This window comes from Oryx dammah, unplaced genomic scaffold (genome assembly GCF_014754425.2).
Source record: "Oryx dammah isolate SB20612 unplaced genomic scaffold, SCBI_Odam_1.1 HiC_scaffold_5, whole genome shotgun sequence".
In the NCBI taxonomy this organism is placed as follows: Eukaryota; Metazoa; Chordata; class Mammalia; order Artiodactyla; family Bovidae; genus Oryx; species Oryx dammah.
This window is the reverse complement of record NW_024070189.1, coordinates 12506303-12531728: the sequence shown is the minus strand read 5'-3', so window position 1 is coordinate 12531728 and position 25426 is coordinate 12506303. Positions and strand designations below refer to the sequence as shown.

Sequence of the window (25426 nt, the reverse complement as noted above, 5' to 3'; positions counted from 1 at the left end):
GAAGTGAATTTATTCAGAGAAACACACTCCACAGACAGAGTGTGGGCTGTCCCAGAGGGTAAGTATGGTCTCCTATTCAATTTAAAATGTCAAATTATTTTACTTTTTTTAACCCTGCTGATTAGAAACATCCTGTAAAGGATAACAGAAAGGGAAAGAAAAAAAAAAATTTCCATCAAGGTACATTTGATTGAGTTACTTTCAAGAAAATAAAAGAGAAAGATTCACTTGAGGACTTATATAATAATAAAGCTATTCCGGCAGAAACCCAAACAGAAACTAGAAGTTTCACACTGGAAAAAAAAAAGGGGGATTTGATGAGCATCTTGTTTAACATCAGTCTTGACAGTTTAAGAAATCAGTGAGTTAACGTGGAGGGCCTTGCAAAGAAGTATTAAAAAAACTAAGGGATACACCGGGACTCAGATTCCTTGTGAGAAGAGTTAGGTCAGACAGTGAATTCAATGATAAGTTAAATTTTTTGTTTACCTCTTTCTTACAGAGTTTAGTTACTCCCCTCAACCAGCTTTGTAATTTCTTTAACAACTCCCTTACTGGATTACCCAGTATTGATTAGCTCCAGGATCCATGGGTGAGACTGCATTCCTGAAGCCACCAGGTTACAAGTATTGCAAATGCACACTGACTGATGTGTGCTTTTTAAGTGACTTAGCCCTTGAGAGCGACCCTTGAAACATTAGCATTTTGGCAGCTAGAGGGAAAGATGACCAAAAGCACTGATAGCCAAAATAGCTGTACCTGTCATTGTTGTTGTTCAGTTGCTAAGTCATTTCAGACTCTGCAGCCCCCTGGATTGTAGCATGCCAGGCTTCCCTGTTCTTCACTGTCTCCTAGAATTTGCTTAGACTCATGTCCATTGCTTCCCTGCTGGCTCAGAAGGTAAAGTGTCTGCCTGCAATGCGGGAGACCCGGGTTTGATTCCTGGGTCAAGAATATCCCCTGGAGAAGGAAATGGCAATCCACTCCGGCACTCTTGCCTGGAAAATCCCATGGATGGAGGAGCCTGATGGGCTGCAGTCCATGTCCATTGAGTTGTTGATGCTAACCTACAATCTCATCCTCTGCCGCCCCCTTCTCCTTTTACCTTCAATTTTTCCCAGAATCAGGGTCTTTTCTAATGAGTCAACTTTTTGTATCAGGTGGCCAAAGTATTGGAGCTTCAGCTTAGCATCAGTCCAGTGAATATTCAGAGTTAATTTCCTTTAGGATGGACTGGTTGGATCTCCTTGCAGTCCAAGGGACCCTTAAGAGTCTTCTACAACACCACAATTCAAAAGCATCAATTCTTCAGCCTTCAGCCTTCTTTATGGTCCAACTGTCACATCCGTACATGACTACTGGAAAAACCATAGCTTTGACTAGACGGACTTTTGTTGGCAAACTGATGTCTTTGCTTTTCAATACACTGTTTAGGTTTGTCTTAGCTTTTCTTCCAAGGAACAAGTGTCTTTTAATTTCGTGGCTGCAGTTATTGTCCGCAGTGATTTTGGAGCCCAAGAAAATAAAATCTGTCACTGCTTTGACTTTCCCCCCTTCTATTTGCCATGAAATGATGGGATCAGATACCATGATCTCAATTTTTTTAAATGTTGAGCTTCAAGCTAACTTTTTCACTCTCCTCTTTCACCCTCATCAAGAGGCTCTTTAGTTCCTCTTCACTGTCTGCCATTAGAGTGGTATTATCTGCATATCTGAGATGGTTGCTATTTCTCTCAGCAGTGTTGATTCCAGCTTGTGATTCATCCCGTCTGGCATTTCTCATGATGTACTATGCATACAAGTTAGATAAACAAGGTGACAATATACAGCCTTGTCGTACTCCTTTTCTAGGACTTATCATTCAAGCCAATACTAAATGTGTGTAATTTCTTCCGTGACCAGAGATCGGAGAAACTAAAATCAAATTATTGGTTAGAAAACATTGCTAAACAAACAAGCAACAACAAAAACCCAAAAACAAATGCCATTTGACAATAAAACAAACCCAGAAAGTAATTATATGTGAATGTAAGATATTCCAACTAAACTGATTGGGAGAAAATGCTACTTAGAGTTTTATAGTAGTCCTTTAGAAGTCAGTATCTTCAATATTTTCATTAAAAGCTTGGAGTGGAGATTTTAATACTAATCAAATTTATAAATTACTGGGAGCATATATATATGACAATATTTTTGGAAAATTAGAATTAAAATAGAATATGAACCTGAAAGCTGGTAAAATGGATTAAAACTAAAAATAGTTCATTCGGTAAAGAAAAATGTGAAGTTATTCACATAGAAAGCAGTGAGTAGTATAAAACACTAATGAGAACAGAACACAAAGAGCATAAGAAAAATGAAAAATATCAATAATGTGTCACTAAGGCAAAAATTCTTTTATGCACTTTATCCTTCATTAAATATAGCATTTAACACAATTGAGTGAGTTTCACTTGCAATGCTTTGTTTCAGTACAAGTGAAATTCACTCGGGGAGTATTACATAATAAAAGAGATACAAATTCTTTCATTCAGAAGAAAACATAAGAGTTGCTAAAAGGTCAATAAAGAAATTACTTCAATGCAAAAGTGATAGAAATGTTTTATTCCAGAAAGAAAAAGAAGACAAAGCAAAAATGATAGAACTCTTGTATAATATATAAATGGAAAATACTACTAGGGATAATGTTTAAGGGATTTTATTTTACTTTTTTAATTGAGGTAGAGTTGATCTACAACATTGTTGGTTTCTGCTGTACAGCAAAGTGATTCAGTTATGCCTATGTATACATTCTTTCTTACATTCTTTTCCACTATAGTTTAGCACAGGATGCTGAATATAGTTCCCTCTGCTATACAGTAGGACCTTGTTTACCCATTCTATACATGAGAGCTTGCGTCTGCTAACCGCAAACTCCCAATCCAGCCCTCTTCCACCCAGTTCTCATTGGCAACCACAAGTGTGTTCTCTGTGTCTGTGAGTCTGTTTCTGTTTTGTAGATAGATTCATTTGTTTCATATTTTAGATTCCACGTATAAGTGATGTGTTCCTAATCTTTCTCTTTCTGACTTACTTCACTTGGTACAATCATCTCTAAGTCAGTCCATGTTGCTGCAAATGGCATATTATTTCACTTTTATTTTATTTTAAATTCCTGAATAGTACTCCATTGTATATATGAACCTCATCTTCTGCATCCCTTCATCCTGTAGATGGAGATTTAAATTGTTTCCGTATCTTGGCTATTGTAAGTAGTGTTGCTGTGAACATTGGGGCACATGCATCTTTTTGAATTATAGTTTTGTCTGGGTATATTCCCAGGAGTGGGGCTGCTGGATCACGTGGCAACAGTCAGTGATTTTTAATCATCTCCTTCTCACAGATATTAGCGATACTGTTCAGCTAGCTCTTCAGACTCTGAAGTCTCCTACAGACACATGTTTGAATCCTACCTCCTCAACTACCAAGCATAACTTCACCTTTTCATTTCCTTATCTGTTCAATGCAGAAAATAATGGTAACAGATTGGAGGGTTGTTATGAGAACTTATTGAGATAATTGTGTAGTTTACATTGGGTTTCTGAGCTAATTTCCTACATTAATTAAGAGAATTTAGTTACAATTATGCCTCTCTAAAGCCCCAAACAAGTAATACAACACAGATCTCAACTATGGATTATTTTAAAATCAAGTTATTTTTTTCCCAAAATAAAGGGGATAGTCTAAATCATATTCCCAAATGTGCAGACAAAGCTTGTTCATAATATTTTGTTATATTTCAAGAGTGACTTTTGTCTTTAGACAAAACTATCCTTTGTTCTCACCCTTATTACCTTTTGTTCCTTAAATTTTAACTTCTAAGATAAGATTTCTAAACTCACATGTTCTTTCCTGCCTAAAACCACTCTGTACTCATCTTTGCTTGTCCCACATTTATATGATTTCCAATCTACTTTTTTTTAGTCTTTTTCCCAAAAGGCCTACATTTCCTATCACTTCTCTGGCTGCTTTGATCAAACCAGCTGTCCTGAATTTCATATGAAATATGAGGCACTCTAGGTGTTGGCAGGACATGTGAGAAAAACCTAGACCATTAACCTCTAACACTATAACCAAATGCATCATTTTATGTATTTTATCATATATCGTTATCAAAAAGGGTTTTGTGTATCTTTAGGCAAATTTACTAAAGATAGGTATGTTTTTTAAAATTTACTGGTCATCTGGGTATCTACAAGAGAAAGAACATAAGATATACAAGTCGCTCAGTCGTGTCTGAACTCTTAGCGACCCCGTGAACTGCAGCCTACCAGGCTCCTCCGTCCATGGGATTCTCCAGGCAAGAGTACTGGAGTGGGGTGCCATTGCCTTCTCCAAAGATACACAAAGATAGGTATGAATAGGAAATCAGTCATAACCAGCACCCTGCAATCTTTCATGATCCATGAATCCTATCACTGAAAAGTGAAACATCTGAAGTGTCAGATGAAGGAAAATTTGGTTCCAATTTCATTAAAGTAATTTTAGTAATATGAAGGCTGTTAAAAACAAAAATATCTATACAAGAGAAAAATAATTCCGAGACTTCATCTGCTTACTGAAATGAAATAAAATTGATTATTCAAATTGCACGTTTTTACATGCAGCATGAGAATTCAGTGCTGGATGTAACACTCATCTCGATGTCAGGCAAGGAAATGTTGAAGGGATTTTTCACTATGAAATCTAACAGAAATCTTAAAGCTGAAATGTCCAAACCTAAAGATCTGCTTTTCCTCACAGAAAATATTTAACTTTACCTGAGCCCTCTGCTCACACTCTTTTGTGTCTGAAGAACCGGCTAACCAAAAATCACCATCCTTCCCTCAAATATTTGAAGATAACTCACTTCCACTCTTCCTCAAAGGACTCAGATGGGAAAGAGCCCATCCTGTCCTTCCTCCTGACTCCCATGAGACCTCCTGATGACTCCATTTCGTATCTGCCTCTCTCTCAAGGTCCTTTCCTTTCCTTTGCGATGGTCCCCATTAAAGAACTTTCTCCTTATTGCAACGGACTGAATAAAATCATTTCCTTAACTGGTGCATTTTGTTTTTCATACCCAAAACGTTCCAACTCAGCTCAGCTGATAGCAGTACATCTTGACGGTGCCTCAGGCCAAAATCTTGAGAGCATTCCTTGACTCCTGTCTTTCTAACACCTCCATTTGAAAGAAATTCTCTTGATTCATACATCAAAAGATATCTAGAATCTAAACAATTCCTTTGCTACCACTATTGGTCCGAGCCAGTATCATCTCTTACACAGTTTATTGAAATAATCATCCCACTGGACTCTCAGCTCCCACCCTGGCCTGGCCATCGTGAATTCTCAACCAAACAACATGAATGAATTCCTAAAATTTAAATCAAATCACTCCTCTTTCCTCTGCTCAAATTTCTCCTAACGTTCCTAAATTCAGTTAGACTCCAGACTCCTTACAATGGCCTTAAAGATCTGGGGCCCCATAATACATCTGAACTCATAAGTCTCCCTTTCTCACTCTGTTCTGAGCAAACTGGCCTCTTTTCTCTTTCTCAAAAATGCCAGGCACGTTCTCACCTCAGAATCATTGCACTGGCTATTGCCTTGAACTCCCTTGCTTCAGATAGCTGCCTGGGTCACTCAACCAAATCCTCCAAGTCTTTGCTCAGATGTCAGTTTCTCAGTTAAGCCCACCTTCACCACCCTTTTAAGAACTTTACCTACAAATCAACATTCCACATCTCACTATCATGTTCTGTTTTCCCCAGAGCATGTTACTCCTTTTAGTATACTCTACACTGTCTGCAAGTTTACATTTATTTTCTCTCTCCCGCTAGCAGGGAGGACTTTTATGATTCAGGCATTAATATATGTCTCAGTTCCTAAGTCTTTTTTTTTTTTTTTTCCTTTCATTGTATATCCCTAGTGCCTAGAAAAGGGCTTCCCAGGTAGCTCGGTGGTAAAGAATCCACCTGCCAAGCAGGAGAAGCAGCTTCAATCCTTGGGTCAGGCAGACCCCCTGGAGTAGTAAACGGTAACCCAGTCCAGTATTCTTGCCTGGAAAAGTCAATGGACAGAGGAGCCTGGTGGGCCAAAGTCCATGGGGTTGCAAAGAGTCGGACATGACTGAGTGACTGGGCATGCATACCAATAATGGCACATAGTAGGCAGTTCAGTAAATGTTTGTGGAAAGACAGATGGGCCGAATAGCTAACTGACTGAATGAATGAAGTAGGGATAAAACAGTACTAATTCTTTTAAAAGTAATAATGAGCACAGTAATGAAGATGTGCACCGATAACTCAGATTATTTTCCATTGTGATTCGATCAGACTTTTTCCACAAAATTACCTCTAGTGCTCCTTCCAGGCTCTAAATGTGGTAGGAAACCCCCATGGACACCACACAAGCATTGCCGTAGTCACACAGCCCTGACTAAGAAAACGGCACAAGCTATGTTGTGAAATGGGCACAATTATGTCCATGAGATCATTCTGTTTGTGAATTCACTGAAAACATACAGGCATCCCACTGCAGGAGTGTGCACCTGACCACGTAGTCCCATGATCAAGCCATAGGCTACTTACCGGACATTTTATCAAGGGAAGACTGTTCATTCAAGTCTTGATGAGAGCTGTACAGAGTGACAGATGTGAGTGGAGAAAATCTTCAGGTCTTTGCACAGTTGAGGAGAGATTCTTGAGTGGGCTAGAGGAGGACTACAGGTTTAATTTTAAATTTCTAAAAATAATTCTTAATGCTTTTTCCCAAAAGTTCACTTTTTAATTCTCCTATTAATTACACTCATTCTATATGTCGGTGACACAAAAATTTAATAATGCTCTCTGTGCACTCTAACCCCAGGATTGTCCCTAAATAACACAGAGCAGTGAAGTCTAGCGGAAACAAAACTGGACTTTAGAATCAGAAAGACTTGGTTCAAATCCTGTACCAACCACGTGTCACATACCTTTGGACAGGTTTTTCAATCTTTCGATCTAAATGTTCTCATCTATGAAAGGAAACAATAATCTCTGCTTAGAGAGAGGTTATGAGGCAGTTAGAGCTCACCCACCCCCACCTCTGAGTCAGACACAGGGTGTCACTCCTAATAATAACTAAATAAATGTTCCTTCTGTTTCTTACCTTCCTAAGGCTTGGGAACAACCAGGACATCTCCCTCATTCAAATTCCCACTGGGAATTAAAGAATTCTACCTTAGATTGCTTAAAATTCTCCCATGTAAGGTAATTTTTTGACATAGATTTTTTCTCTTCCTTGAACACTACAGGATTGTTCATACCTTGAGACACTGACCTCTACCTGGAGCCCTTTCCCTTCCACATTATTCCAGGCCTTTCCATGATATCTCAGAAAGCCCTTTCTGTTAATGGTGACTCCTTCTCACCCTCATTACTAACAAAAGCCTATTTGTTAAACTCGATAGCATTATTAAAACTATTTTGTTTATTGGCTTGTACTTGTTTGTGTTCCCACCATGAGAATGTACATTCAGAGCCCAGTCTGAATTATTTTCAGCAACATCCACAAATTTTGAAGCTTGCCAGGCTCATTGGTGGGTGCTCAAAAAGGATTTGCTTAATGGAAGGATTAAAAGAAAAGAATTACATCTGCGCATGATCCTTTCTTTAACAAAGACCAAGTGTCCTGGATGCTGTATGCTTCAGGGGGCCTAGGGGTGTGTATCCCCCATCTCCCTTGTGGCACCCCCTCCAGGGGGCAGGGGCAAGGGCAACGTCATCTATTTCACAGAGATCCCTGCACCAGTCATGCATTCCTCACATTCTTAGTTGATGGACAGCCCCAGCTGGGACAGCTGAAGAGCACATTAACAATTCAGCAGCAAGAGCCTGACCTCTGAGAATCGTCTCCCGCTCTTCGTTTGAAATGAGCCCCACTCTTGAATTCAGGCAGATTTATTTCATTCAAACTTGTGATGAACATGCACTGTTTTCATCCGTTCATAGGTTCATTCTCAGGCTTGAATCTCACCTTTCTTCTGGCACGGAGTAACACGGCCTGAGTCTCTTTGTGTGGTTGCTGCTGCTGCTAAGTCGCTTCAGTCGTGTCCGACTCTCTGCGACCCCATAGACGGCAGCCCACCAGGCTCCACTGTCCCTGGGATACTCCAGGTAAGAACACTGGAGTAGGTTGCCATTTCCTTCTCCAGTGCATGAAAGTGGAAAGTGAAAATTGAAGTGAAGTCGCTTAGTCATGTCCGACTCTAGCGACCCCATGGACTGCAGCCCACCAGGCTCCTCCGTCCATGGGATTTTCCAGGCGAGAGCACTGGAGTGGGGCGCCATTGCCTTCTCCACTTTGTGTGGTTAGACAACTTGAAATAATGACATGATGAAATATGAGGGAAAAAAAGAAAACACTGTTTTTTTGCATTTGTGATTATTTGAACATTGATTCCTTTGGCCCCATTGTTTTTTTCAATTTATTAAGTTGGATTAAAATATATCTCCTTGGAATTTTCTCTCTTATCTGTAGGTATAAACATATAATTTGTATATGAGAGCACACTTTTTTATTATTATTTAAACTCTCATTGGTAATGTTGGCTATTAGAATTGAGGTTATCCAATTTCTCAAATGTCTTAGGTTTCATGGTATTTTAAGGATTTTCATATCTTTCATGGTGTCATATTTTTATAATGTTCCTACCACTGTGTATACAGGTGAGTGTGGAAAAAGAGATGACACCTCTGTAAGAAGTTATGAGTTACCATGGTAGGTCTAAATTGGTTTACAGAAGAGTAACTTCACAATTTTTTACCTCTCTAAAAAGGTTCTTTTGCAATTTCTTGAGCTTTACCTTTTACAGAGCAAATGTAAAAGAAAGTGAATATTTGGGGGATGTATATGTTGTCTCTTAAGATTTAACTACAATAAACAAGTGGGTCCAGGAAATGGCAACCCACTCCAGTATTCTTGCTTGGGAAATCCCATGGACAGAGCAGAGTCAAGCTAGAGTTCATGGGGTCACAAAGAGTCAGACATGACTTAGAGACTAAAGAAGAACAATAAAATACGTGGGATCTAATTAAGCCTAAAAACTTTTGCACAGCAAAGGAAATTTGTCAACAAAACAAAAAGAAAACATACTGCTTGGGGGGAAATATTTACCAGTGATATGACTGATGGGGATAATATCCAAAATATATAAACAGCTCATACAACTCAACATTTAAAAAAAATAATAAAATAGGCAGAAGAACCAAACATATTTTTGACAGAGGAAACACAGATGGCCAATAAACAGATGAAAAGGTGTTCAACATCACTAATCATTAGAGAAATGCTAATCAAAACCGCAATGAGATAACACTTCACACCAGTCAGAAAGGCTGTCATCAAAAAGAACACAAATAATGAATATTGACAAGGGTATAGAGACAAGAAAATCTGAGTACACTGTTGGTAGGAATGTAAACTGGTGCAGCCACTGATGGAGGGTTCTCAAAAAACTAAAAACAGAACTACCATCTGACCCAGTAATTCCACTGCTGAATATATATCCAGAAAAACACACACACACTCAAATTTAAATATATATATATATATACCCCAAGTTCATAGCAGCATTATTTGCAATAGCTAAGATAAAGAAACAACATGTGTCCTTCAATAGATGAATGGATAAAGAGGATGCAAATATACATACAGCAAAGTACCACTCAAAGCCATAAACAAGAACACAGTGTTGCCATTTGCAGCAACAGAGAAGACTCTTGAGAGTCCCTTGGACTGCAAGGAGATCCAGCCAGTCCATCTTAAAGGAGATCAGTCCTGGGTGTTCACTGGAAGGACTGATGTTGAAACTGAAACTCCAACATTTTGGCCATCTGATGTGAAGTTCTGACTCATTTGAAAAGACCCTGATGCTGGGAAAGATTAAAGGCAGGAGGAGAAGGGGATGACAGAGGATGAGATGGTTGGATGGCATCACCGACTCAATGGACTTGAGTTTGGGTAAACTCTGGGAGTTGGTGATGGACAGGGAGGCCTGGTGTGCTGTGGTTCATGGGGTCACAAAGAGTCGGACACGACTGAGCGACTGGACTGAACTGAAAATGTGACATGTTCTTTTCCTAATAAAATGGGCCAGTCATGAGAGTAGTGTGATGGATAGAAATGAAAGGAACAGAATTAGACAAGCTCAAAATGTTCCTCCATCACTATTGTTTAAACAATAACTTATATTTCCCAATGCAAGTGTGCTTAAGAATTCTCTTCAATATATAATTTTTAAGTGTGATTGATATGAAAAAATTCTAAAGTTCTAAAATTCTTTTGTTGAAACTGAAGAAGCAAGAGATTTATAGTTTAAAAATTAATACTTCATTATAAAATTTCACCTTTTATTGTCTTGGTTTCAGAAAAGATTCACAGGAAACAGTCAGGTTTGTCCAGAGGGAGAAATAAGGCTAAAGATTCCAAAGTGAGTAGTGAATCAAAAATTCTGGAAAGAATTATGAAAGAAAGTGAAAGTGAGGTCTCTCAGTCATGTCCGACTCTTTGCAACCCAGGGACTGTAGCCTGTTCGAGGCTCCTCCATCCATGGGATTCTCCAGGCCAAGAATACTGCAGTGGGTTGCCATTTCCCCACCCAGGGCTCGAACCGCGGTCTGCCACATTGCAGGCAGACGCTTTACCCTCTGAGCCACCAGGGAAGCTATTGGGCTTTCCCATGAGGCTAAGGGAAAGTTTAGTGTATTGATTTGATTAATGCATTTACATGATAGCTGACAAGTTAGCATACAGGTTCCACTGACCAATATTTATGGGAAGGGGTGAAGGGAAAGGGGTTCTGGCAGCTCCTGCCTACTATTTATGTGCTGTCCAAGGCCAGCTTTAGCAGGGGCTGTGGTGAAGGACTCCGGCTGCATTAGCAAACGTCCTCTAGGCTGGCTCCCCGGGCTTGCTTTGAACTCTTGTTCATCATTATTTTATGTGGCAGCTTGTCTTTGTGTTGGTGGAAGGGAAAAGAAAAACACAGGAGGCTTGCCTTTAGGTTTTAAATCAAAGCTCTGCTCTACTGATTGTTGGAGTGGCTTTTCAAAGTGAGGACATTAAAATTCCTTGTTTCTGTGGACCAGGAGCTGAGGATTATTATTTTTTTAATTCAAAGTAGCAAAAAGAGCATTTTCCAATGTATCTTACGTTTGTCATGAAACATCCCCAGTTTTTGGTTTTATTTTTTTTTTCCGATTTGATTGGCACTTGGACAAGATAAAGCCAAGTGGATAAATGCTTTAAAAGGGGGAAAGGAACCTTCAGAAAGGGTGCAGCGGGTGTGTCTCATCATAGGATTTCAGGACCAGAAGGAACCCGGCCTCTGCCCCTAACCCACCCTTTCTCCATAGTGACCCAGGAGCCAAAGACAGCAGTTGCCTGACTTCTCTTCAGAAAGTCCCTCAAGGACCCCGCTCCCTGGATTCCCACCCGGCCCTCTTTGCCCTGCTCTACGCTGCCTCTAGCGACAGACCAAGCAGCACCAGAGCGGGGACAGCAGAAGGCGAAGAAAAGCTAGAGAGGGTCGGAGAAACTTCTAAGGAGGCAAAAAGTGAAGTGCCTGGGTCAAGACGCTGGACTATTTGTCCAAACGAGGAGACGCAGCCTGCTTGTCTCAGGCCTTGATCGCACAGAATAATCATAGCTACTGCTGAATAACAGTGATGCTTATTTTCAACTTTGGAAAGTCAGCTAGTCCCTTCCCTCCAGCCCCCCGGCCCCCATCCCGCCTTCTGCTCTTACCCAAGGGACTGTCTTCCCTTGAACGTTGCGTGCGCTTGGGCTTGTTTATAACACACTTCCTCGCCTGTGTCTTAGATGTCTCTCTCCCCTGGTGGTGGTGGTGGTGGTGGTGGTGGTGGTTTAGTCGCTAAGTCATGTGCGACTCTTTGCGACCCCATGGACTGTAGCCCGCCAGGCTCCTCTGTCCATGGGATTCTCCAGGCCAAGAATACTGGAGTGGGTTGCCATTTCCTTCTCCAGGGGAATCTTTCCAGCCAGGGATCGAACCCAGACCTCCTGAATTACAGACAGATTCTTTACCAACTGCGCTACCAGGGACTCCCCTCTCTCCCCTCGTGATTCCCAAATCGTTGTCCTGGGCTTGTCTTAAGCTATAAACTCAAACCCCTTTTAGAGGGACGGGACAAATGTCTGGATTCCTTATTTCAGCGAAACTCCAGAGGACCAATACTGCCCCCCTCCCTAGTTTAGAGTATTAGGAAGACACTCAGAGGTCGAGTATGGAAAGGGAGGAAGGCATTTAGACGCCGCTGGTGGGCAGCGAGAGAAAGGTGGAAAGCTGGGCATCCGCGTCTGTGCGGAAAAGCGCAGAGTAGGAACCACGTGCCCACGTTCCCTGCCGCCCTGCCCTGGCGACAGCTGGCACAGCCACCGACCGGGAATAGGTTGGTGCAGGGGGGGTGGGGGTGGGGGACGGGGAGCAAAATGCAATGCAGCCGGCGAGGAGGGTGGCTTTGGCCGCGTGAAAGGCTCTTTGTGCCGACCCTCGGAGTAGGGGGAACGCGGGCGAGCGGACCTGGAGGCTGGGGGTCCTGGCCCGCGGCTGCGCGCCCCTCCGCAGCCGCGCTGCACAGATTCGGTGCGCGCCGGCAGGGGGAGACGTGGAGGAGCGGGGTGGAGACCCCTAGATTTGGTCTTTGATAACGGAAGGGAAGAGACAGCAGCTTGGAGAAAGTGGGGACGCAGCTAAGGGCTTTTTGCCTCCCGCCCCCCTCCCCTAGGGAGCCGGAGAGATCGCGGGGGCTGCAAGGGCGCAGCGCCTCACCGGGCGCTCCCTCACAGTCGGGGAACCGGGAGGGCGAGCCCCCCACCCCACCGCGAGGCGGAGCCCCCCCTGGCGCCCCCTGGTTCCCGCCGCCCCCACCGGGGAAAGAGAAGCGGGCGCCGCGCTGCCTCGCTCAGCGCCCCGGCCGCGTGGCTTGCGGCTTATTTTCCCAGCTGGCAAGCGTCGTGCTGCAGACAAGGGAATGCCTGTGGTGAGTTGTTTATTTTGTTGAAGTTTGCGGTGGGCCAGAGGGCCGGGGTGGGGGGATGGCGAGCGGCAGGCAGCGACCGGGACTATTTTGTTTAGGTCTCCGTCCACCTGTGTGGTATAAATCTGCCCGCCTCGGGGCGGCGGGGAGCCAGGGTGAGAAAAGCCCAGCTCTGCAAAGGCCCCTTCTTGCCACGTGCAGACCTAGAACCGCACTGGACTCCCCAATCCGGGCGTCGGCTCGATCCGCCGGATCCCGGCGAACACTGCCTATCCCCCACTCCCCGCCACCCCCACCCCCGACCTTGCTCAGTGCTGAGAACGGGGCTGGAGCCCCAAAGGGGGAGTCAGCACCCGCGACCCGGGCCCAGCTGGCCGTCGAAGTTCCTTCCCGGGTACCCTCGCTGGTTCCGTGAGGCTCACAGAGCTGGAGGCTTTGATGCGACGGGCGCTCGCGAAATCAGTGGGGACTTGTTGGGGCTGTTTCCCGCAGCAAGTCGGTTCAGCGGTGTCGGGTCTGCCCGTGATTACAGTCTGGGGATCTGGGTTGGCCAGTTTCCCTGACTTGAAGCTAGGGGGAGGAGGGGAGAAGGTAAGCGGTTGGCTCCCAGGGGAGCCCAGAGGACACCCCCGCCCACCCACCCCCCGCCACCAGGGGCTGATGGCAGTCGCGGCAGCGGCTGCGTTTGCCTGGAAGAAAAGCCTAAATACATTAGCGAGCTGGTAAAGCTTTTAAGGCCTTCTCGGGAATGAGTGGCTGGCTAATGAGAGGTTAATTCTGTTTGGAAGGGAAGGCTGCGCTGGTTTCCTGAGATAAATGGACAGGAAGCGCATTACCTCCGCGCGCTGGCAAGCGACTCCCAAATGCTTTTTGCACCTGCCGCTCTGAGCAGCGCGAGCCGCTGCTGAGCCCGCAGGGATCGCGGGGGCCAGTCGGGTACGAGCGGGTGATGAGCCCCACGCACGCCCCGGGCCCTCTCCTTCCGGGGGCGCAGCGCTCACCCCGGGCCCTGGAAATCCTCTGTCACACTCAGGTGCTGCGTGTTCCGGAACTCAGGGGTCCCCCGATCCCGCCAGGCCCCCTCCAGGAGCGGAAGGGTTAAGAATGATGTAAGTACGATACACAAGCCGCTAGCCGCCGGGCTGTAGGACTCCGGGCTTCTTCTCCCCGGCTTTGCTGGGGAACAGTGGGGAACCTTTCCTCTAAAATGGGTGGCACACATCGCAACCCTGGGTCTGATTCCTGGCTCCTCTGCCCCGGGGTGGTCTGTTAGAAGGGGGTCCTGGTAGCTTTCTGGAAATGGAGATTTTGTGTATTAACAGGGGAACAGTTTAGACATCATGTAAAGGTTCCCGAAAAGAAACCACGTCTGTTTAGAATCCATTAATGTTGCTGGCATGTGTTTTATTTCTACCCATTTGGCCCGTTCATACTATGGGATGCTTTCCTGTGTCCCCTAATTGTACTGTTCTGCTTTCCTCTTTTCTTCCTGAAAATAAAAAGGAAGGAAGGAAGAATACAAGGGGCAAGAAACGGGATGGATTTGAGTTGTGCAAGCTGTTACGTCACGGTTTTCTTTTCTATTAAAATATAAAACTTTTATAAGTCATCGATTTTATGTTTGTGTTCTAGCTCCCTTTCCAGATTTTTCTTCGTAGAGTCTTAAAAGACTCCTTAACTTGCGGCATGCTAGCTGGAAAGTGGGTACGCTATAATTGACCATTCACCACGCTCTTGCTTCCCAAGCTGACTTCGGCGGATCTTGTTAACAGTCCGAATGTACCCGGCGAATGTGTCAACTAACCTAATGTCCTGAAAATAAGAACCACCTTGCGGTTTAATTGTGAAAATTAACATTTTCCTCTAGCATGCTGAACACTTATGCAGCAATGAAAAGTGAATTCTTAGACGTATGAATCTTGGGCTTGTCAAATGTTTACAACAGAGGAGCAATAAAGCACCTCAAAAGAAATGAAGTTTTTCCTCTAAAGAACAATAGTTCCATTTCAGGACGCTAGGACGTGCAATGACTCGGGGGTGCCCTCTGTTGGTAAAATCTGGAGCAACCATGTACTTAAGGAACAGGATATAGAAGGGAGAAGAGGAAACGGAGGAAAATTACAGAAAATCAGGAGTGAAAAAACTCCTGAACTCAAACTAAACTGAATTTGATCCTTAACTCTTGGTTATATGTTTTAAAGTATGGTCAATAAAGTGGGATTCTTCTTTCATAGGAGTCGAACTAAATCTTGGGTTAAGGAAGAGGAAACATCTATTAGTCTTTGTTAGCAAAATGTTTTGAAAGATGCTGTTTACATTTGATTACTTTGAAAAAGAGGTTTACCAGGGTTTCATTGACTTGATTTCATTAGTAATATGTAGTAATTGCAAGAAAATCAATTTGGGGCTTAACAGTATTTACTTCACAGTATCACCTAAAAATCATATCACATAACTCCCCCCAAAAAGTCATTTCTCCAGGCAACTCTGAAGCTACTATTAAGCATATTATGGATACACACAAAACTTGGGTTATATCGTGGGCAGTGAAAGGTATGTTTACCACTTGAGTCATCATAGTATGTAATAAGTAAGTAATGAAAAGTTGCAGTAAAAATAGATAGGCATCTTCATTAGGGAGCTAGTGGTTTGTATAATTCAGAACGTGTGTAATGAGGAAGCTGGAGTGATGGAGGGCTTGCCCTCAATTATCCTGGTCCATTGACTGGCACTTTTTAACATGTGGAATACTAACATGTCCATGGTTGATACGAAAATTCCTAAATTAGGGATTGTGAGTAATGTAGCAGGCAGAGTTGCAGACTGCGACTTGGATATAAGTTCATTTAACATGGCAGCCCATTGCTGTTTGCGGTGCTGCCGTGCTGTGCCAAGTCGCTCAGTCATGTCGGATTCTTTTCGACCCTACAGACGGTAGCCCCGCCAGGCTCCTCTGTCCAGGGGATTCTCCAGGCAAGAACACTGGAGTGTTGGAGAAAGGCAAAGACGAGGACTGTATGAAGTGGCTCCTGGCCTTTGAGGCCATTCTTGAGATTAGATACCACTTCACACCTGCTGATAACAAATTGGAACCTATCATCGACCTCATAAAACATTCTTTCCTGTATCTCTGGAAGTCTCCTTTCCCGCCAGCAGTTGGTTTCCCTCTCATTTTTGCAACCATTCCATCGCAAAAGTAGAAACAGACCTGCTATTGAATTAATTTGCTAATAGACGGTGAACATTTGTGGAAAAGCCACGGAGCAACAACAGATCATGGTATAAAATTACACTGCAATAAAACTCACTATCCTCATGAATCTAACTACAGTGTAACAGAACACGTAGACGTTCCCCCTACTCTCAGAACCCCCTCCCCAACTGCTTTCAGGAAGGGAAAAATGTCAGAGTAACGGGAACACCAGCTGCCCGCGAACTCCACCAGGGAGCTGGTGGCTACCTTCCCAGGCCATCCGATTCGTTCCGGACCACGGGTCACATTCGCATTTACAACGCGACTGGCTTTACCAAAAGTCCCGAATAGGCTCAGAAGGCGGTGGCTTTACTGAAAAAAAAAAAAAAAAAAGACTCATTTGAGAACACCCTGATGTTGGGAAAGACTGAAGGTGGGAGAAGAAGGGGCCGACACAGGATGAGATGGTTGGATGGCATCACCGACTCAATGGACCTGGGTTTGAGTAAACTCCGGGAGCTGGTGATTGACAGGGAGGCCTGGCGTGCTGCGGTCCACGGGGTCGCAAGAGTCGGACACGACTGAGCGACTGAACTGAACGGAACTTACTTTAAAAAAAAAAAAAAAAAAATGTCCGCAGCGGGCTCAGAACGCGGCTCAGCAGATGCGATTGGCCTCGAAGGGACCTGCCGCCGGGCGGAGGCGCCCGTTTCCTCCGAGGAGCCAGGGCTGTAGGGCAGGGACAGGGTCGGGGGCTGGTGATCTAAATAAATGCGTTACGGAGAGGGACGTTGAACCCGATCACTTTCCATCTCGGAAAGGCCAAAGGCTGGCTCCTTTGTAACGACGGAGCTGCCGTCGCCCGTCTCCACTGGGCGCGGGGTGACAGTACATTGCAGGAGAGGGTGGAGGGGAGCGCGGAGGCCGCAGCCAGCAATAGTGAGGCTGGGCCGCAGCACCGCCGACCCGACCTGCGGCGGGCGGGACGCGGAACTCGAATCACCCCGGGGAGGCTGGGAGCAGGGGGCGGGGGCCCGAAGGGGTGGGGCCCGAGGGCGGGGCGGGCGCTTGGGGCCCTATGAGTGGCCGACTGGGTCCACAGCTCCCGCCTCTCGGCCAATGGAGTTAGAGGGGGCGGGGAGGGGCGGGGCGGGGCCGGCGCGGATTGGCGGGGCGTTGGGAGGGGCGGAGCAGCAGTGCGGGGCTGAGATTGATCGAGCGCGGGGGGCCCCGCGGCACAGAGTGATCGCGGCAGCCGGCGGCTGCGGGCTGCCGCTCTGGGCTCCGTCCGGTGCGTTTCCGCGCCCGCCGAGCCCACGCTGGACCAGGGACGCCCCGCGCGCGCGCTGCCGGCCGGGCTTCGCACTCGCTCACCGTCTTTGTGTCTTTTCCTTCCCCGCCCTCCGCTCTCTCCTCCCGCCCTCCGCCCGCCCGCCCGCCGACTCCGGCCGCCACGATGCCTCCGCTCCCCGCGGCCGACGCCGCCGACGCGCTCCGCCCGCGGCGCCCGGCTCGCTTCTGCTGCTCCTGCGGCGGCGGCGGCGGCGGCCCGCGTCCGACGCGGGGCTGAAGGAGGAAGAGGAGGAAGCGGGGCGCTCCCTCCGGCCCATGCCGCCGCCCCGGCCCGGGACCCGCCACGGCCCCCGAGCCGCCGCCCTCGCCGGAGCCCACGAGAGCTGCATGGACGGGCATGGGCTTGAGAGCAGCATCGCCCTCCTGCGCCGCCGCCGCCCCAGCCTCCGCCGCCGCTGCCGCCGGGGCTGAGCCGTGCCGCCGCCCCGGGCTCGGCCCGCCGCCCCTGGCGCTGCTGCTGCTGTTGCTGCTCAGCCTCGGGCTGCTTCATGCAGGTACGGGAGGCGCGCGCGCGGGTTGGGGGTGGGGGAGCCGCCTGTAGGGCCAGGGGGGCTGGGTTCCCTTATCCCCCTACTCCGGGTGGGCAGAAGGCGCTGGCCGGGGCAGGAGAGGCCGCCCCAGCTCCTGACCCGCACCGTGGCCCGGCTGGCGGCGCGGCGGCAGGAACACACCCGCCAACCGAGCGGCGCGCCCAGGGCACACGGGAGCGGCCTTGCGCCCTGCCTCCCGCCCGCCCGCCGTCCCTGCCGTCCCCGCCTTCTGCTCGGACAGTGGATGGATCTCTCCTCCCGCAGCCGCTTATCAAAGATGTAGCGCGCGGGCGGGGGGCTGCGCTCCCGAGACAAACGTTCCGGATGCTCTATTGCTCTCTGCCATGGGTGTTTTACTGAAAGTCAGGCTGGGATCAGGTTTCCGCCGCCGCCTCCTAGACTGGGGAGACGAGGAGCCTGATTGCTGCTGCTGCCCTGGAGTTGGGGGTGGCGTCGAGGCGAAGAAATGGCACCCGATTGGAAGATAATTCTACCCGTTTGAAAACCTGGAGGTTCATCTCGAAGTCACTTAAAACTTATTTAAACTGAGATCGCTTTCATATTTGCCAAAGCCCCTTTTAATTTCAGCTTTCACCCCCTCTTTGGGAAAACTTCGTGCTTTGTGGCTAGCCGCGTGCTTTGGGGCGTTCCAGGAGAGTGTGACCGATCTCTTGTCTTCGGGAACTTCCCGGGTGGAAGCAGCAGTGAGGAATGCGTTCTTAGCGAAGTAAAACCTTTTTGTCTTAGCGACGATGAGCCTTCTAGCGTGTTTTGCCTGTTTTTCTTTTTAAGATCTTTTCATGAACACAATGATACATGTCAGTCATATCTCAAGAAAGCTGGGGCGGGGAATCTAGAACGCCCTTTACAAATAAGTACCATTCTTAGCAGTATATTTAAACAAAAAGTTTTTTCAGTGCCAAATTGAAAAATAATCTATCTTTTAGTTTGAGAGCACCTAGAGCATTAGATACGTTATCCTTTGAGATCTTTTTGTCCTGTATTTGTGGGACAGCAATCACAACACTCTGATCTGGAGAATACTGAACTGTAATGCCACCCAACTGTGCCAGAGTTAATTTTTATTTATTTATTAAGTCATACCAGCAGTGTTAAAAATCCGGGAGGTCTTTTAAGTAATGGGGAAAAAATGTGACATTTGAGCAGACGACTAAATTTAGTTTTGCGTAACTTTGCATTGTGATGTAACAGCTGCATTTTAACACTGTCACTTAGAGTGTAAATAGCAAGTTTTACAATGATGAAGGTTTTTAATTAGTGATTTTAGAACCTTAGAAAATAAAGTCAGTTTGCTCACGGTTGCATGGAAAACTTTTTATGACGTGTCAAAAAATATAGGAGTGTTTTGTGTGGGAAAAAAAAAAAAAAGTGTCCATAATGTCAAAGTGTAGATTTCTTGAAAGGGAAATTGAGCTGGTGGGCAGGACTGTGACCCTCTTGACTGCTTAGATATTGTTTCCTTTAGTTGCCATAGGGTCCTGTAACAGGATTGGAATGTGGTCCTTGAAGGTTTCTTCGATGGCCTCTGAAAAGCCTAAGAAGTTGGTTTAAAGGTTTAGAAAATTAAGGTGCCTTAGTTCAAGAACTTGGAATGTGAAACTCCTCTCAGTATCCTAATGTGCTCACACTGAAGTCCCCATTAGATTCTACTCAGAGTTGCTGTAGTGAGTGATATCTGTGGATAGCTTGTTGGAATGAAGCAATTAATCTGGTTTTAGGAAAGAGGGCTCCTTTTGAGAGAGTTCTTTGAAGAATGGTGCTATTGAAATGCAGGGGTTGTGTCTCCTCAGAGCAGCCAGCCTCACCTCATGCTCTTTACAGATGGGCCACCATATGTTTTATGCCCGGATCCTTATAATTTGCCTCCACACCCCAGATGGCTCTGCATTTCACTTAATTCATTTCAGCATATCTCATTTCTTTTATTATAATCTGATGATTGGGCTGCAGATTCACCCGTGCAGGCCTGACATTGCGGAAACCGCCTTGAATGGTGAGGTCTTTATGTCTGGATCATTCATGAGAGCTCTAGACTGACAAATCCTTTAGTAAATTTCATTTACTGGGATGAAAATACCGTCAGATCATAGATGATATGATCTGAAAAAATAGGTCTGTAGCTGCAGATTTTGAATTCTGCCCTTGGGAAATGAAAAGGATACTTTTATCGTTTTTTTTTTTTTCCTTTTTTTAAGCAAACCTCTGCACTTCCTGAATGGAGATCCAATATGGGAGTTCCTTGCTTACTCATACACTTCATGGTTTTCTTGGCTGCATCCTTGAATTGTTTCTGTTCTGCATTGTCTTGGCATTTTGACAGGAGGTTTACTTTACCGCCTCTTACAGGCAAAGTGTGCATTGTCATTATAAATTCATGAAGCCTGGATATTTCTGGGTGTATGCTGCAAATTAGTCATATACAGGAGCCTGTGATGGGGCTGAAACTGCTGACCCACGTGCACTTTCTCTCTGGTTAGCCCTCCTGCTTCCCACGTCTCTATGCAAAAAGTCTGTTAGAAACCTCATCCAAAACAAAGGAATCCAAGGAACTGTGTTTTGTGTGAGATTTCTCAAAGGAATCAGCACCTACCTGCTATGAAAAAGGGCGTGGGGAAAGGAGGAAGGGAACAAAAAAGGATCTGGGAGTCTAGATTCTGCTTTTCCTTTCTAAACAGTTGCATCTGCATTTCCATGCTGGTCTTACTTTTGATATTTTTATGACTATTTGAAATAATTATAAGTAAGCGTACGCCCGGCTAGATTTTATAGACCATAAAAAGAATAAGCACTGCAAGTTTAGCGGAAAGTTCTTGTGTTGTCGTTTATGTGTTGTCCAAAAGCTGTTCGTTACTGGATGAGCCTTGGCTCATATATTTATTTTCTTGCTTACTGCTTGCTGTGAATCTGATTTTAAAAGAAAAAGAGAAAAGATGTTGCTGTTTCTGACTTTTTTTTTTTTTTTAAGCTATTAAGTACTGTCTTGAGAATTAGAAATTTTGTTGAGGGAATGAAAATGAGATTTGAGGAAGGGCACATGTCCTGGGCTTCACGCTTGCAGTTTACAGTGCAGCCAGGTCAAGGCCTTTAGTGTCCCTTTGTCTTGATTTTCCCATCTGTAAAATGGCTTTAATGCCACTTTGGATGTTGTTGGCTGGTTTTATTTTTTTTTGTTTCCACTTTTGCCTTTTTGAGTAAAAACAGTTGAAAGATGATTTGATCTACTTTGTAGAGAGGAATTCTATAAATACTAGAGCTGCTTTTGTCAGTTTTGGAATGAGAAAACGTGAAAGAGGGAAAATGCAGAAAGATGTATCTGTGATTTTTATTTAGTGCCTTTAAGTAATAGCTGTAAATTCACAGCTCCAAAATATTAAAATATTTTAATCTCCTCTTTTACTTGTGTTAAGTCAGATATCCAGTCTTGACTACATTTTCCCTTTTTGGTTTTGGAAACTTAGGAATAGTTGGGCAAGTGCCTTACGAGGTTGTCATCTCCTACCACTCGTTTCCCCAGCTGATGCCATGAACAAAGATTACAGGCTATTTCACTCATTTAAAAGCAGTTTACTACTGAAAAGACTAAAATACCTCTCTACGGTGATTATTAGGGTTAGTTTTAAGTCTTTATCAGATAATGTCCTAAATCTTGATATCATCCTGAAGTTTTGTTATGCCTAAATCTTGAATAATTACACATTTAATAATACTCTACTGACTGATGCACCCCCTCGGATATTTCATGCCTAGAAACGATCACAGAATTTACTTTAGAACAACCTATTCATTTCTCAGATGAGGAACCTAAGACTTGAGATTGAGGCTCCTCCGTAGTTGAGATACCTCTAAAGAATGTGCAGGTAACACAAATATGTGTTACAGTTCATTTCTATAAAATTTGAGGTGAACAATAAAGAAATTGTTTTCCTTTTCCATGATTCTGGTGTTCTCTTTTTAAGGGATACAATATTAAACTGATTAGTACACACACTGACATAGTATTGGCAGTTCTTTGTGGGTTTTGTGCTTTGAGAGATTTTACAAACTTTGTATAAAAAGTTAGGGGCAAACCATAATTTGAAAACTTACTGTTTATGTAGTAGGTCAGTAATCGTATGATTTTTCATTACTGTATGTTAGCTTCGCTTAAATCATTAAGTTTATGTGAATCATTGATTTAAGGGGGGAAAGTAGTTTTACATATACGCAAAGAATTCTGTCTCCAGTTCTGTTTCTAGAAAAAACCATAGTTGGTGGAATCACCTGTCAGTGTTGTGTACATTCTGAGTTAGTATACTTTTACTGTGAACTGTTGAGGAGCTAGAATCCTGGAGTGATTGATGTTATGGGATAGTGAATACGTAGCTTGGTCAAATCAGTCACTTTATATTTTTAAACGATCGTTTTACACTTTGTAGAAACCAGGGGGTTACGTGTGTTAGTTTACATGCAATTTGTCGGTAAATATTTCTCAAGAAAGACAGAATAACTTAGTACCTGGATTTTTTCCTGGTATTCTTCCCCTGTAGCTAGAGTAGAATCGGGTAAAGGTGTTTTAACTAATCATGCTATAATTTAGGAGTTTCCCCTCCCTGAAGTGTGCAGGCTTTACTCATGGTTTTGTGTACACTCTGCTTTTCAAAGCAAATTACTTACGCAGTTTTCAAAATCAAAACAAAGTTCACATCTTTGACTTGGCCTTAGAGCAAAGGGATCTTTCTCAAAATCTATAAACAAGAGCAAAGTTGATAAAATATTTCCTTTATTGTTCCCTTGTAGTTTAGCCTAAGAACACCTGGCTAAACTCCTGTTCACTCGCAATGGCCCACGCTTTAGTTGTTAAGTTAACCAGCTGCATGCAGTGTTCTCCCAGTGGCTGACTTTGTGAGAGGCCAAGAAGCCACAATGCAACCCTGTTTCTGAAGGCCTTCTTAAAATAGGAGTATAGGAAATAGAACAAACAGTTCCCAGAGGAGAATGTCCTTTTCTCATGCAGCTCAGAAAGTTGTGAAGCCTTTTAAAAACATTCCGTCTTAATCTTCTTTCTCCTAGGTGACTGCCAGCAGCCAGCCCAGTGTCGAATCCAGAAATGCACCACGGACTTTGTGTCCCTGACTTCACACCTGAACTCCGCCGTCGATGGCTTCGACTCTGAGTTCTGCAAGGCTCTGCGTGCCTATGCTGGCTGTACCCAGCGGACTTCCAAAGCCTGCCGTGGTAACCTCGTGTACCACTCTGCTGTGTTGGGTATCAGCGACCTCATGAGCCAGAGAAACTGTTCCAAGGATGGACCCACATCGTCTACCAACCCGGAAGTGACCCATGACCCTTGTAACTATCACAGGGGCGGGGGCCAGAACCCTCCCAATTACCTTTTCTGTGGCTTGTTCGGAGACCCTCACCTTAGAACTTTCAAGGATCACTTCCAGACATGCAAAGTGGAAGGGGCTTGGCCACTCATAGACAATAATTATCTTTCGGTTCAAGTGACGAACGTGCCCGTGGTCCCCGGATCCAGTGCTACTGCGACAAATAAGGCAAGTGTACTTATTTTTTTTCCTTCTTCTTTTCTTCTGTAACTTTCAGATGTTTGATTCTTCAGACGACTGTTGAAGTATGATACAAAAGACCTTGTTTAAAAGGAACTTCTGTTGGTCTGCTCAGCACAGAAGGTGGATGAAGGATTAAATGAAAGTTACTTGGTAAAAAAAAAATTTCTCACTGGAATTCTTGTGGGTCTAAGTTTAAATAGGCAATGATACAAAAAATAAAAAGGAAACGGTGAAGTTGGGTTCTCTAGGGAAAAGGCAGGCCTGTTTAATAAAAAAAAAGTTCTTTTTTTCCAGTGATGTCATTTTTTGAGTGCAGATGTCTGTGGCTCTTGAAGAAATCCCTGTTCAGATTTATCAGATGACTGCAGTGGGTGTTCTGAACAAAGAGCTCCGTGAAGCCTAAAGAGCACAACTCATCAGGAAATCTTACTGGAAACTTGGAAGCTATAGTAAAACGTGGTGACCGGGGAAGTTAAGTGGATTTTGCAGAGAGAGCAGTAATACCCAATTCCGTGTAACCTCAGGATAAAATTTAAGTCAGCCAGAGGGGAAAACTGACAAAACTAAGCTCACCATGCCTAGCTGCCATTATCTGTGGTTGGTGTGTGTTTGTTCATTTTAAAGAAACTTTGACACTGAAGAGGGAGCCTGGAAGCCAGTGTTAAGGCATCAGAGTCTTAGTGCAAACAGGTGGCGAGGAGCTGTGGCTGGGTTTCCAGTTGTCAGGCCAAGCTGATTCAGGCGTTAGTAAATAAAGAGGTCCAAAAGGGTTTTCCACAAAAATAGTGTCCCAGGGGCTTCCCTGGTGGCTCAGTGGTAAAGAAGAATGCACCTGCCATGCAGGGGACATGGGCTCAATCCCTGGTCCAGGAAGATCCCACATGCCTCCAGACTACTAAGCTTACGTACCACTTCTACTGAGTCAGAGCTCTCGAGCCCGTGTCCCGCAACAAGAGAAGCCCCCGCAATGAGAGGCTACACCCCACACCTGGAGATTACCCCCCGCCCCCCACTCTGGGCAGCTGGAGAAGGCCTGCAGATAGCAAGGAAGACCCATAAACAAATTTTTTTAAATGTTTCTATTGTTAAAAAACAGGGTGATGACAAGGAACCAGCTCCTTGGCTGTCTCTCCAACTATAAAATCACACGTACAGGTTTTCTTATTTTGTATCATTTCATTGTGTTTATTGTATCTTTTCATCAGTTGGGTTAGACTAAAATGTGATTGACAGCTAGCACGCTTTTATAATACTTATGGACTGTTCTCTTGATTCCAGGCCTTGTCTCCAAACATACGTAGCATAGTTTTTAAGTGAATTTAAATTATTTTACTTGGCATTTTGTGGAGGGAATTTTAGCACACTTCGAGACTGTATGGAGACACCCTGGGGTGTCACAAATCTAAGATTAGAAGTCATCACCCTGATCAAAGGAGACTATACATTGGTCTAGACATCTTAGGGGAACTTAAAACTATTTACACTTCAGTTCCCAATAAAACCCAAGGTTGCCTTTCCAAACCTTATATCTCAAGTAAACTTTTCTTTCTCTGGTTTTTGTGACATAATTATACCTATCTGTATATTACAGTATGCATTTGCTATATGATATAAAGTTAATAGCTGCAAAGTCGTAAGATAAGCAGTGAGCCACAATTCATCATTGCAGACTCAAAGGGCATAAAACCTGGTAATAGTTTTTGAAAAGACATGGCACTG

General features: G+C 44.7%; 1 protein-coding gene across 1 annotated transcript in view; it reads left to right on the top strand.

Moving 5' to 3' along the window:
- The first annotated feature begins 12994 nt into the window (after positions 1 to 12994).
- Positions 12995 to 25426, top strand: part of RGMB (repulsive guidance molecule BMP co-receptor b) — a 28334-nt gene continuing 15902 nt past the window's right edge. Inside the window, exons 1-4 of the mRNA XM_040239360.1 lie at positions 12995 to 13064; positions 14095 to 14170; positions 17827 to 18101; positions 23208 to 23692. Coding sequence (XP_040095294.1) covers positions 14166 to 14170; positions 17827 to 18101; positions 23208 to 23692 — 765 coding nt within the window. The 5' untranslated portion in view covers positions 12995 to 13064; positions 14095 to 14165. The remainder of the gene's footprint in view (positions 13065 to 14094; positions 14171 to 17826; positions 18102 to 23207; positions 23693 to 25426) is intronic.